At 38.1% G+C, this 13,227-nt stretch overlaps 1 protein-coding gene and 2 pseudogenes across 1 annotated transcript; 1 reads left to right on the top strand and 2 right to left on the bottom strand.

Moving 5' to 3' along the window:
- The window catches only part of LOC132846255 (semaphorin-4E-like), a 35,621-nt pseudogene extending 34,822 nt beyond the window's left edge, over positions 1-799 (bottom strand).
- A 5,780-nt stretch (positions 800-6,579) lies between these two features.
- Positions 6,580-13,227, top strand: part of LOC132843199 (splicing factor Cactin-like) — a 63,782-nt pseudogene continuing 57,134 nt past the window's right edge.
- Positions 7,804-9,409, bottom strand: LOC132846325 (splicing factor Cactin-like). Its single transcript, XM_060871007.1, has 2 exons — positions 9,295-9,409; positions 7,804-8,977 (listed from the first exon to the last, which is right to left on the bottom strand). The coding sequence occupies exons 1-2, from the start codon at positions 9,337-9,339 to the stop codon at positions 8,798-8,800; spliced, it is 225 nt and encodes a 74-aa protein (XP_060726990.1). The 5' UTR covers positions 9,340-9,409; the 3' UTR covers positions 7,804-8,797.

Raw genomic sequence — 13,227 nt, forward strand, 5'->3', positions numbered from 1 at the left:
ATAGCCTTCTTGTGTGTGATGTTGTTGAGGTCCAGGGCAAAGATGGCCTCTCGAGCTCCCAGGATGAGCACACCCTCATCTTCCATCAGGAGCATGGTGGTGTAATTCCACACTCCCTCCTCTTGAAAGACATGTCCTCTGTTACCTAGCAACAGCAGAATAGGCTTTTATTGTCCACTTGGTTTCGAGTAATTATAATACCTTTGGTGCTCATAATAAAGAAAAGTACAAAGAAGTGAAGTAGAAGAAAGACTTAACACAACTATACTATTTCTATTATTATTTATGTATGTATTTATTTTACATACTGTGGGGATCTTTTATATTAACCTGTGAGCAATTGTAACAGCAGTAAGAATTTAAATCAGCACTTTTTAACCATTCAGCTGCAACAACACATCAACATGCTTTTAATATATTGCAAGGCTTATCACATTAAACAGCAATGCTGTGCAGCCAAGTCACAAACTATATATATTTAAGAAAAAAAACAACAACAAAAAATAAAGCAACAAAAACAGCTCACTTACCCAGAGTAACTGTTTTTCGTGGTGTGCTGTTCAATGGCCAAACCTGGCCCGAAGTCAATACAGCTGGAACCCAAAAATACAGGACAAGGAAGAACAGCATGTCCTAAAGTTTTTCAAGTCTCTCCTACAGAGCAACGTCAGTCTCAGTCTCTCAAACAGTCACACTGTAAAACATTGAAAATATATTAATGATAATAACAGATTATGTTTAAATTGCATAATGGCTTAGTGGCTTAGTGGTTAGCACGTTCGCCTCACACCTCCAGGGTCGGGGTTCGATTCCCCCCTCCGGCTTGTGTGTGTGGAGTTTGCATGTTCTCCCCGTGCCTTGGGGGTTTCCTCCGGGTACTCCGGTTTCCTCCCCCGGTCCAAAGACATGCATGGTAGGTTGATTGGCATCTCTGGAAAATTGTCCCTAGTGCGTGAGTGAATGAGAGTGTGTGTGCCCTGCAATGGGTTGGCACTCCGTCCAGGGTGTATCCTGCCTTCATGCCCGATGACGCCTGAGATAGGCACAGGCTCCCCGTGACCCGAGGTAGATCGGATAAGCGGTAGAAGATGAATGAATGAATGAATATCAGAATCTCATTTTAAAGGTCATGGATCGAATTGTCATTTTTTTTAGATCTGTATTCAATGCAGCACTGAGAATAACAAGCAAAACCCACATCCTTCCTCATAAGAGCATCAACTGCCGATTATCCATTGGAGTCGCAAATTTATCACATGCATCATGTCATTAAATGCCATTTCCATTAGTTTATTTTGTTCATTTGAATATTTTGGCTGAGCCGCAACACATAACAACACAGGGCATGTGCACCTCATGCAGTGAAGTTTAAACATATTTGAGAACTTATTGAACATAACAGAATTTCTGCATTAATTACTCTTATAACACAGAGTGCTGTTACAGGCCTGAATGTGCTTGGTGTTGTTCATTGTCTATAACAGCAGCTACAGGGAAAACAATTGTTGATGATTTTATCAATTGTACAAAAGTGCAAGTTTAAATAAGTTATCATGTCTGTAGTAGACGTTATAGTAGAAGTCACAGTGACGTTTATGGAAAATGTTCCACATTATTAAATACTACTACCAACAATAATAAACAGATTTAAACTTGTTCTTTTACAAAGTAGAATTGCTAACTGTGCTTTGTTTAAGATATGTATTTAATATTTAGGAATATCAAAATTTCCAAGTGTTAGCAATTTTCTTTTTAATGATCAGATGTAAAGCTGTTGCTTTGTTGTTATCTACAACAAGATGCATTTTTTTCCCACTAAGTAACAGGAAGGTGAAGGAATGATAGTTATAAGGTAAGTGCAAAGTTTGACTTGTTTCAGTTATTCCAACAAACTATTAACACATAAAATGTATGACATTTCATTCTTAAACAAGGAAAATTTGTTAAAAAGTAGTTAACTGATGTGGAATTCGAGTGATACAGCATGTCATTTAAAAAAATAATAATCTTGCAGTAACTAATTTTGTTTGGCATCCGTTCAGATAAAAATCTATAGTGCGTCTAAAGAGACTATGTATTTAATAAAGACATAAAAGTCAGAATTGTTTTTATTAGTATAGGCCTGTGTTTATATTATGACTGGAACGGAGATCAGTCCACATTTAACATGTGATTAAAACAAAAACCTTTCTCTGTAAATGTTGAGTTCCAAGTGCTTCGAGAAGCTCGTCATGAGGCACATCAAGACCCAGCTGCCACCCTCACTGGACCCCCTACAGTTCGCGTATCGTCCAAACCGCTCCACAGACGATGCCATTGCCACAGCTCTCCACTTAGCCCTCACCCACTTGGACAATAAAGGCACTTATGTACGAATGCATCTCTGGAAAAATTGTCCGTAGTGTGTGATTGAGTGAGTGAATGAGAGTGTGTGTGTGCCCTGTGATGGGTTGGCACTCCGTCCAGGGTGTATCCTGCCTTGATGCCCGATGACGCCTGAGATAGGCACAGGCTCCCCGTGACCCGAGGTAGTTCGGATAAGCTGTAGAAAATGAATGAATGAATGAATGAATGAATGTACGAATGCTGTTCATAGACTTTAGTTCAGCATTCAATACAATCATCCCTCAGCACCTGATTGGGAAGCTGAGCCTGCTGGGACTAAACACCTATCTCTACAACTGGATCCTGGACTTCCTGACTGGGAGACCTCAGTCAGTCCGGATCGGGAACAGCATCTCCAGCACCACCACACTGAACACTGGAGCTCCTCAAGGCTGCGTGCTCAGTCCACTGCTGTTCACTCTGCTGACTCATGACTGTGCAGCAACGCACAGATCGAATCATATTATCAAGTTCGCCGATGACACGACCGTGGTGGGTCTCATCAACAAGAACGACGAGTCAGCATACAGGGAGGAGGTGCAACAACTAACTGCCTGGTGTAGAGCCAACAACCTTTCTCTGAATGTGGATAAAACTAAAGAGATGGTTGTGGACTTCAGGAGAGCACGGAGTGACTACTCTCCGCTGAACATCGACGGATCATCTGTAGAGATCGTCAAGAGCACCAAATTTCTTGGTGTTCATCTAGCGGAGAACCTCACCTGGTCACTCAACACCAGCGCCATCACCAGGAAAGCCCAGCAGCGTCTCTACTTCCTACGAAGGCTGAGGAAGGCACATCTCCCTCCCCCCATCCTGACCATGGATTGTGAGGACAGTGGAGAAGATCATTGGCGTCTCTCTTCCCTCTATCACAGACACTTACACCACACGCTGCATCCGCAAAGCCAACAGCATTGTGGATGACCCCACACACCCCTCACACACACTCTTCACCCTCCTGCCATCTGGAAAAAGGTACCAAAGCATTCGGGCCCTCACGACCAGACTGTGTAACAGTTTCTTCCCACAAGCCATCAGACTTCTCAACAACTGAAATGTACTGCACTGAGCACAACATACACACACATCATCTGTATGGACTGCATAGACCCTCACAAAACACACACACTGACACAACATACTGTTTACATGCTGCTTACAATCCAGCAAACTGTTTACATGCTGTTTTGCACACCTTTTCTGCTGTTTTTGCACAAACTGTCCCAACATTTCAGCCGTTTTTGCACATATTGTACAATATCTCAGCCATTTCGCACATACTATATAATATTTCAGACATTTGCTGTTTTTTTTTGCACAATTCTATATATTATCCCAAGGACCTGCTGCTAAGAAACTGTGTTCATTCTAATGTTACTGCACGAAATATTGTTTGAGCATTCAGTATTCACATACAGTATTAACACTGGTCGGTCGGCGCTGTTTCTGTTACTGTTTACTATTTATTGTCTTTTGTGTACTGCATTTTTTGTACTTTTTGTATTGTCTTGTAACTTTGTGTCTGCACTGTCTTGTCCTGCACTGTCTTGTCTTGCACTGTCTTTTGTCCTGCACTGTCTTTTGTCCTGCACTGTCTTGTCTGTCTTGTTTGTCTTGTCCTGCACTGTTTGCACAGTGGCTAAGACTACTTACAGGTCTTTAGCCCTGTCTTTGTTTTTATGTAGCACCTTGATCCTGGAGAAATGTTGTCTCATTTCACTATGTACTGCAACAGCTATATATGGTTGAAATGACAATTAAAGCTTCTTGACTCTTGACTTGACTCTTGAGCCTATGTTATTGAGCAATGCTGCTCGGAGACCAGTAAGTACTGAGCTGAACATGTGCAAGCGCACTTGGTAATAAAGCTCCTTCTGATCCTGAGTCAGTAGAACATACTGTATTGTTAGTTACTTACGCTGGGTCCAAATATAATGGGGCTGTCAACTGACTTTGTCTTTAAAAAAATAAAACAGAGTACATAGTAAAAAAACAAGTAAAAAAAACAGAATACATAGTTTGAGTACAAATGTTTGCACCGAATCTTTCTTTTTACAGTTTCTGTGTGAAAATTCTCGGTGCATTTTGTAGAACAACACAGAAAACCGGAAAGAAAAAGAAAAAGAAAAGGCCGTTTGGAAAATAGCAAAAGAAAATGTTGTAATGAAACTTTTTGACCAAGAGAGCGCAGTGTATGACATTAGGCAGAGTTCAAGAAAAATAAATCGCCTGTTCGGGAAGTTCAGAATCAGAATGAGGTTTATTTCCAGCTACTGTAATGTGTACATGTACAGGAATTTATCTGGGTGTGTTGTGCATAGTAATAATAGAGAAGAATAAATATACCAATAGAAGTCCATAAAAGTTGACAGAAACGGTGACATTCCAGCTAAAGGGAGTAAAGCCCGTGTTTATTATTATGATAATACGCTAAATGTAGCTTAATCTGGACACAGAGCAAACTTTCGTTTTATAAATAGATGAATAAAAAAGAAATATAGAAACATTCAATTAAAAGCAGCATCTACCCAGTGTATTATGTTACACGCTTATTGCTCTAACTGCACGGAATGAGCTTTTAAAGAACCATCCATTGCCCATATCATCATGCTGAAAACTAAAAATTAGTATAATTGTAATGGGACGATCGGGTGTGGAGATTTTATACAGAGAAAATTATGGTGCTGGTGGATTCGGATGACGTTTGAGCTGATCAGCGCATCTCTATTGTAGATCATCTAAATGTTAGCAGATGACATTAAATATTGAATGTTTATTATAATTATTGAATAAATACTTAAAAGTTTGACAATGTGCTTTAATTAATATATCATTTAAACCCCTGGTTTAAGAGGAATAAAACTCTTCAGGATGTTCAGTTATGAAAAACTAATCAACTTCACCAGCCCACTGTTGAGTATTTTCTGTTACTTAAACCTAACACACTGAAAATCAATTACACATTTTTTTTTTAGCCTAATAAATAGTTGTAATACTCCATCTAATATAAATGTATTAGCAGGCCAGGAAAGTTTAAGGCATATAGTGTATCAACTATATCTAGAAATATAGCACCAGATTGTACAGAAACACAGAACACATTGTTCTGAGTTGTAACTTACACATCAGACACTTCATCACTGCTATTATTTTGTACTAACACAAGTATAAGCTTTGAAGATGAACTTACCTGCTGCAGCTGCTGACAAAATGCTTCGAATGATAATGTAATGGCTGTCTTTCGAACACACACATATGGCAAGAGATTCCGGAACTTTCATGGCAGTTCCAGATTCAGAGTAGAAGTAGAGTATTTAGTTGAGCTGCAGCTTCTTTGAAAAAGTCCAGGATCACAATAAAGTCATTATGGCTTTTGTGGAGAAAGAAAATCGATTATTAGTATGGAAGGGTCTCTGCTTTAACAGTGGGATTATGCAAAGACTAAAACACAACAGATTGTGCATACATGAGATTACTGTGGATGGTACCACTGAGAAACCATGAAGATCGCTTGGACTGTAATTAATACAATCCCTTTGGCTATGATGGTTTAGGACTAAAATTGCTGTGATAGCATTAAGACTGCAATTACCAAAAGAAGTGAAATGCTGATAATTTCAACAAAGTAGACTTCATGTTAAAACTATTTTTTTTTTCTGGTTGCACAAGTAGAATTTTTAAAAAAAGGGAAATTATATATAACTGCACTATTAGGTGTTACCCAGATGAAGATGGGTTTCAAATTTTGATCCTGGTTCCTCACAGTTACTTCCTTATATCGTCGCAGGCAGTTTTTCCTTATTGCTATACCTTTAAAATTTACATTTGTCTGTAAAGCTGTTAAAGGCACTATGGAGAAAATTGAATTGACTTGAGCTGTAAAACCAAAATAGGGAGGGATTCAAAATAGGGAAAGCTGACATAGTAACTACGCTACTTTTTTCTAACACATATGTGTGGGTGGTGTTAGTAGAGACCTGTAACTTTATTGTTATTGTTTATTTCCTGCAGTGAAATGAGAAACTTTTTTTTATATCCGTCACACCTGTGTTACATAAAATTAGGTTCAAACACATTTATACTGCAGCTTTTCATGTACAGTTCTCATGCCTTCACCAATGAATTGTTTTATGTCTGACAAATAGTGAAAATAGTACCAACAGTATCACTCATGTCTGTCTAATTAGCTCAATGCTTGATGACCGTGGTAGAAAGAAACACAATAAGAAGAGTCAAAAGAAGGAGAAATGAGAGCACAGGCAGAGCAGGAGTTCATATTGTTCTAGCACACACTCCAGTCAGAGAGACGGCATGTGAGAGGCAGAGACAGCAGCGACAGAGATAGGAGAAGGAGACAGAGGAGTGCTGAGCACAGGAGCAAGAGCTCCAGCCAAGAGAGAAGGCAGAAGCAAGATGAAGAGTGGAGGAGGAGCAGAGGGAGGGAAAGGAAGAGCGAGGACAGGAGCAGGAAGAAGAGCGATCGTGTTGACAGCAAGGAGAGACGGCAGAGGAGGAGGCTATCCTCTGTGTCCTCCACATCTTCTGCTTCTGAGCAGGGCGACAATACAGAATGACAAGAGCTCGTCGACTGGTTAAGAAAGAGGCCAAGGAGAGGAAGAAGCATGAGAAAATGGGCTGGAGTAAAGAGTACATGGGATAGACTAATGCAGACAACCTGCTGGGCACCTTCAAATGGCATAATTAGGAAAATGTCTTATAACACCTGGTAACGATGGATATTACAATTTAAAGATTAATGGCATTTAAACATTAAGTAAATAATACAAGAAGGGCATGTTGTTATGGGAAATAGTAAATGACATAGCAACAAAGGCATCTCATCACAATGTGCATTTATTGTCCAACAACAGCACAGTGTATTGTGCCTTCACATGCTAAAAGAATCAGCATTAATATGAGTTTCACAGTAAAAACCTTAACATGAATGAATAACTCCTCAAGTCATAATAATGCCTGTTCATTTTTCAGTTAATTTTGTTGCCATTGTGTTCATATTCATTTATGGATTATATTCAGCAAACCTCTGTGCATGTTTCTTACCCCATGAAAATTAAAACAAATGTCTTTATAGTCAGTAAGCTAATTAACTGGCTAATGTGTCATGGTGTCAGAATTAATGAACCTGGCATTGTCCATGGTTCATGTTCTTTCCAGCAAAAAAGCATGAGAACACTACATACTCGTAATTACCAATTTAGAAGTGAGAAGCCCATGCAGGCAGCATTAATCTCCAGAGCAATTTGGATGAAAGTTGTACTTTTTAATCCTTTTCTAGTACAACATTTAATGTTGTAGAACATCTGTGAAATTTCTGACAATGGAGACTCTTTAAAAAAAATATTAACTAATAAAAAAAATTACTTATGATTATATGAATAAAAAATATCCCTTTAAAAAATACTGTTTCATAATAATGGGCCACATTATCCTTGCCAGTCTTGGTGTAAGTTGTTACTATAGAAACAATAAGGTATTAGATCCTTATAGCTGGCACTAGTGTAATGACAGAGCTGTTCTTATAGAAAATTAATTAACAGCTTCTGACCAATCAGAATTATGTGTTCTGTCATAAGCAAATAGAACTCTCAATTCTGTGAAATAAACCTGTTGCTGCAGAGAAAGGGAAGCTGTCCATAAATATCACTGATCGTTATAAACAAACAGTTACTTGATGTTTCATCTTATCAGAGACATCAGTCCACCAAAAGGAGAAATAAGAATAATGGAATAATTATAAATATATTGAGTACCTTCCAGAGCTGCCAATTCCCGATTGAAAGTTACTACAGCTGCTTGAAACGTGTCAAAACTTGTCTGTAAACTATGGGTTGTAATTTGTTGCTTTACAAGTGCAGGTCTAAGATCCATATCCGAGGTGGCCAAGCAAAGCCCATTGACCTGCTGGCCAAATACATCAACACTGAAGGTGATGACTTGTCTTTAGAAATGCATGAACCGTACACCTTTCTGAATGGACTCACTGTCCCAGACAAGGATGACCTTCTGGAGGAAATCAAGATGTGGGCACTTCAGCTAGAGGACCTTAAATACTCCTATAAATAATTCTCCTATAAGACTCCTATAAGACCTTAAATAATTCCTATACTCCTCCTTTTTTTTAATCAGTAGCCTGCTTTCTATTGTTATTGTGCAAAAAGAGAACCTGTTGTTTTTGCTTAGATGATGATTATGTTGATGATAATGATGATGATGATGATGATGATGATATTATTATTATTTCTATTATATGTCTTAAAACTGAACATTCTGCACAAACTTATGGTCTAGGATGTGAAACATTGAGGGGTTTATATTAATAAAATATTAATTTTAACATCTAGCATAAGCAACTAGTAGAAGAGCCTTACCTCGCCCGTGCCATGTAGACTCACACCTGCTGTAGGAGACTCTCCCAGTAGCTGATGTCCAGGTTCGAGCCTCCGACCTGGATCTTATGCTCTGTGTTCATGTACAGTGCCTGCAGCTGGCTGTACATTTTACCTTTAAACACAGACTGCATCTTTACTCCCAGTAGTGTTGATACCTTCATGCCGGCAGCTGTATGACACTGCAAGAGTGAAATATAAAAATTAACCAAAATTCTGACACTGAACTGAAAACCAAATGAGGTTAAAAAAGTATCGGTTTAAAAGAGAATTTTGGTTGATTTTTTTAATGAAATAGTTTAATTTCTGTTGCTATTAAAGTTGAATTAACACAGTATGAAGCATCTTACAAAATACATTTCATGCTTGCAGTGTGATACAGCTGCCGACGTGAAGGTATCAACACTACTGTGATTGACAGCGGCACTACTGATTGGCTACCATCTTTTTGGCGGGAATTTCGCTGCCACGCCTTGCACTCCGAATCAGCGGTGCTGACCTTGGTGCTGAGCGCTTTCCTCCACGCATCACCAGCGCTGTCCATGGTGCTGCACTGCCACTGCTTTCCTCTCCCGGCAAGAGAGTGGAGATGAGAGCCCAGGGCCGAGCTCCAGAGCCTCTGCAAAGAAGGAGGGACGTGAGGGAGGAAGAGAAGCAGACGAGGGTGAGGATGGAGAGAAAAGTGAAGCAGTGGAGTCCGTGCTGAAGGAGCAGGATCTGATCCAGCAGAGCCAGGCCGAGTACGACTCGGGTACTTGTGGCCCCCCTAAATGTGGAGTGTGAAATAATTTTTATAAAACCGTTTTTTTTGCGATCGTTGTTTTTTACATCTGTTATTAGACAGTGGCAACACGGACCTGAAATGTAACCCACACATTTTCTAGAGGGACTGCTTAAAGCAGAACACAACAGTATCGTAGAACATTCATCTGCAGGTTTTTTTCTACTTAGAAGTTGGTGACAGTTTTGCGCGAATATTATAGTTGAAGACTTCAAGCAAAGAAGTTAATATAGAGGTGAGTAAAGTTGTTAATATGTTGTATTTGCATTAAATGCATTACAGAAGTAATGCATATGTAAATGCATAATGTTAGATCAGCTAATCTCAACCTGGCCGTTTGTTAGTTTGTGGCAGGGATAAAATATATGATCAACAAACTCATGGTTCTGAGTGTTTTTACTTAGTAAACAAGTTGTAACATTAAATGTTTAGATATAGTTAGTTACCTAGCAAGTCAGTTATTTTCAGTAAATTAATTCATAAGCTTCTTGGTCCCCATTGCTTTTGCTCTATAGTTTTCACCAAAATGAAGAGAAAGACGGACATCATGAGGGTGGTAAAATAAATATATAAATACATTCTCATCAGCAAATAATGGAAAACTGAAAAATACTGTAGCGCTCTTTAGAGAGATGGGACACGGAAGAAGAGGCACAGAGACGGGATTAACGGAACAGTGGGGTGGTATTTATTTTCTTTAGTACTTAGTAGTGATGGCCAGTTCGTGAACGAATAGTTCTTTTGAACCGGTTCTATTTAGTGAACTGGATGAACCAGTTCACCAAATCGGACTGATTTGTTTTAAACAGTTCGCATCTTGAGTCAGCGCTGATCCACAAGTTATTAAAGTTACTCACTTTCGGTCATGCCTGACAGCCCCTCCGACTCTAAATAAACTAATATCCCGGAGTATATGTAACTCCTGTACACTGAACTGAGACATGTTGTGCTGAGAGAACTGTGAGCTCGAGCTGTTGATACTGCGCATGAATCACTGAACCGATACAGCGAATCATAGGTACAGAACTGAGAACTGTTTCTAGCGGACGCGTCCGAGAACCGATGAGCTGTTGATACTGCGCATGCTTGAATCACTGAACTGATACAGAGAATCATCAGTACACTGAACTGAGAGCTGTTTCTTTCGGACGCGTCCGACATACTGAGAACCGATGAGCTGTTGTTACTGCGCATATGTAAATCTCTGAACTGATACAGTAACAAATGTAAATGGTTATGATTTAATGTCTTATCAACGTATGAGTGTTTAACTCAGTTGCATTAGTTTTTGAAACAACTGATGGAGCGAAAGAAACATTTCAAAATTATGCTTTTTTTTGTAAGTTTTTGTAAGTTGAAGAAGATTAGTTTATTAACTTTATATCTTTAAGACACTTAAAACACCCACGTTTGCACATCAATGCCTGTACTGGGTGTTTTAGTTTCAAAACTTAAATGTAAGAAACGTATTCAACTAAAGTTATGATTACAAAGAACTTTTCAAATGTGTTAAATTGATTGTATTAATATCTGCCGGCAGCGGCGGGATGAAGGAATTTACGTCATTACGTCAGGACGTAAAAGAACTGGTGAACTGGATTATTGAACTGGTTCATTAAAACGAACTGTCCGAAAGAACCGAACTTCCCATCACAAGTCTGCGTGAGAATATGGGGGTGTGGCGTGAGAGCGTGAGATTTGGGTCAATTGAGTGAGTCTCACGCTGAATGTGTGAGAGTTAGCAGCCTTGCTGGCAAAGTCTTAAATACAAAATGGGCAACTAGTTAAGAACCGGGAGCTAGGCTACACAGAACTTGAAATAAACTCCCTCAAAAGAAAGCAGACAAATGATAGCGTTAATAGCAAAAATGTCAAGAAACAAAAAAAGACTGAACTGAACTATCTTCCTCCACACCCACATGGGGAATCCTTTGAGAGTTTAGAAAATGAGCGATAAGCATTGCTGGATGAAATAATAATAAAAAAAAAAGACAACCAGAGAATCATCACAGAGAAAATGTCTAAAACATTCTCATATACAAGACATGAAGTTGTCAACCTCACTTCACCAATTAAAGCTTTCCAGCAGGGGTGGCCTGCTTTATTCACTGAAGCTCAGGCAAGTTAACCCAATTAAGATATTGTAGTTATTATAGACCTTTTAGCAAGATGTAAACAACCCTGGTCCAGAAGCACTTCCTGTTCCATTTTTGCGTTTATTTCACTCATATAATTAGGATTTAAAGATGTTTGTTTAATTTTCAATTCAATTTTAAATGTTCTGTTGATTGTGTTTTGTTCAATTGTTTGTGTATGTTTCTAGTGTTTCTAGTGTTATTTACATCCTGCAAAATGGTTTATATTCTGGAAAGTTGTCTTGATAAATATTTGGTGCTCATAAAGGAGCTGTTGTATTTTTTTATTTTTTTTTGTGGTCATTGTCTTGAAATAAGTTAGTATTTTTAACTATTTACAGATAAAGGAGGAATTTATGTCCAAATTAGACGGCTACACAGCAAAACTCTTGGAGCTTATGAAAGCTACAGTAAGCGAGGGGTTGCCGGGCTCAAGATGCAGCCTATGCTCAATGTATTGATTCAGGTATGTGACAAATAGCTGTATAAACCAGGAAAACATTGTTTTCTACATTTGAACAATGAAGAACTTTTTAGCTAAAACTGCAGTCCCCAGTGATTCAGATAATGCAAGTTCTCAGGTTCTGCCTCCTGGAGTGTTCAAAAAGCAGATGCATTCATCAGAAAAGTAATCCCTGCTAGTGTTGGGTGATATACTCCATAGTGAGCTCTTCCTTTCATCAGCCTATGAGATCACTGATACATGATTGTATCGGGGCATAATTTTCCATGTTTATTCATTTGCTCCTTTTTTTTACTCATTTACATTTTACTGGTTTCATGTAACGGTTTTAATATTTTCAAATACTGTGTTACAAAGTATTTCAAAATAAGCAGTTTGTTAATAAAAACCTGTTTTTTTTTAGTTTAAACTATTTAAAAAAGAGCACTTGGACATGGACTTGCTTAATTTACTTGGAAGACAGGATTTATTTGTAACAGCAGTCTGTTAATATCACTTTGTTGATTCTGTCCAGTCTTTGCATAGACATGCACATTTAGATGGCACATTTTGATTATCATTTATAATCAAAAATGTCATTTCACTTTACGTCTGCTTGAGCTGTTTAAATTCTTATTCTTATTTTTAAGCATTGATCTTAAGCAGGTTTCTGTACGTTTTTGTAATTACTTACAATTAAAAACTTTTGAAGCTCTTAATAAATACTCTTGATTGCACATTTACTGTCACAGTACTAATCTGTCATATTGTAACAGTGACTCATTTTATTTAACTTAAAATAATTAACGACACTAAATAAAACAAGTAAAATTTTATTAATAGAGAAAATACAGTTTTACTTAATCATATCAATGAATTAGATCAGCTCATCAGATTGATTACAACAGTTATGTGTACTTATTTACTTTGTTAATTTTACTCAACTTCAGAAATTCATAAATTTTACTTAATATCACAAGTGAACATTTTATTTTAAATATATGAAAGCAAAAGAATCATTTTGTAACTTTTACTTATTATTTTTTTCAGTGTGGATTATGTTAGATTTGTCAT

Source organism: Tachysurus vachellii, chromosome 1 (genome assembly GCF_030014155.1).
Source record: "Tachysurus vachellii isolate PV-2020 chromosome 1, HZAU_Pvac_v1, whole genome shotgun sequence".
Taxonomy (NCBI): Eukaryota; Metazoa; Chordata; class Actinopteri; order Siluriformes; family Bagridae; genus Tachysurus; species Tachysurus vachellii.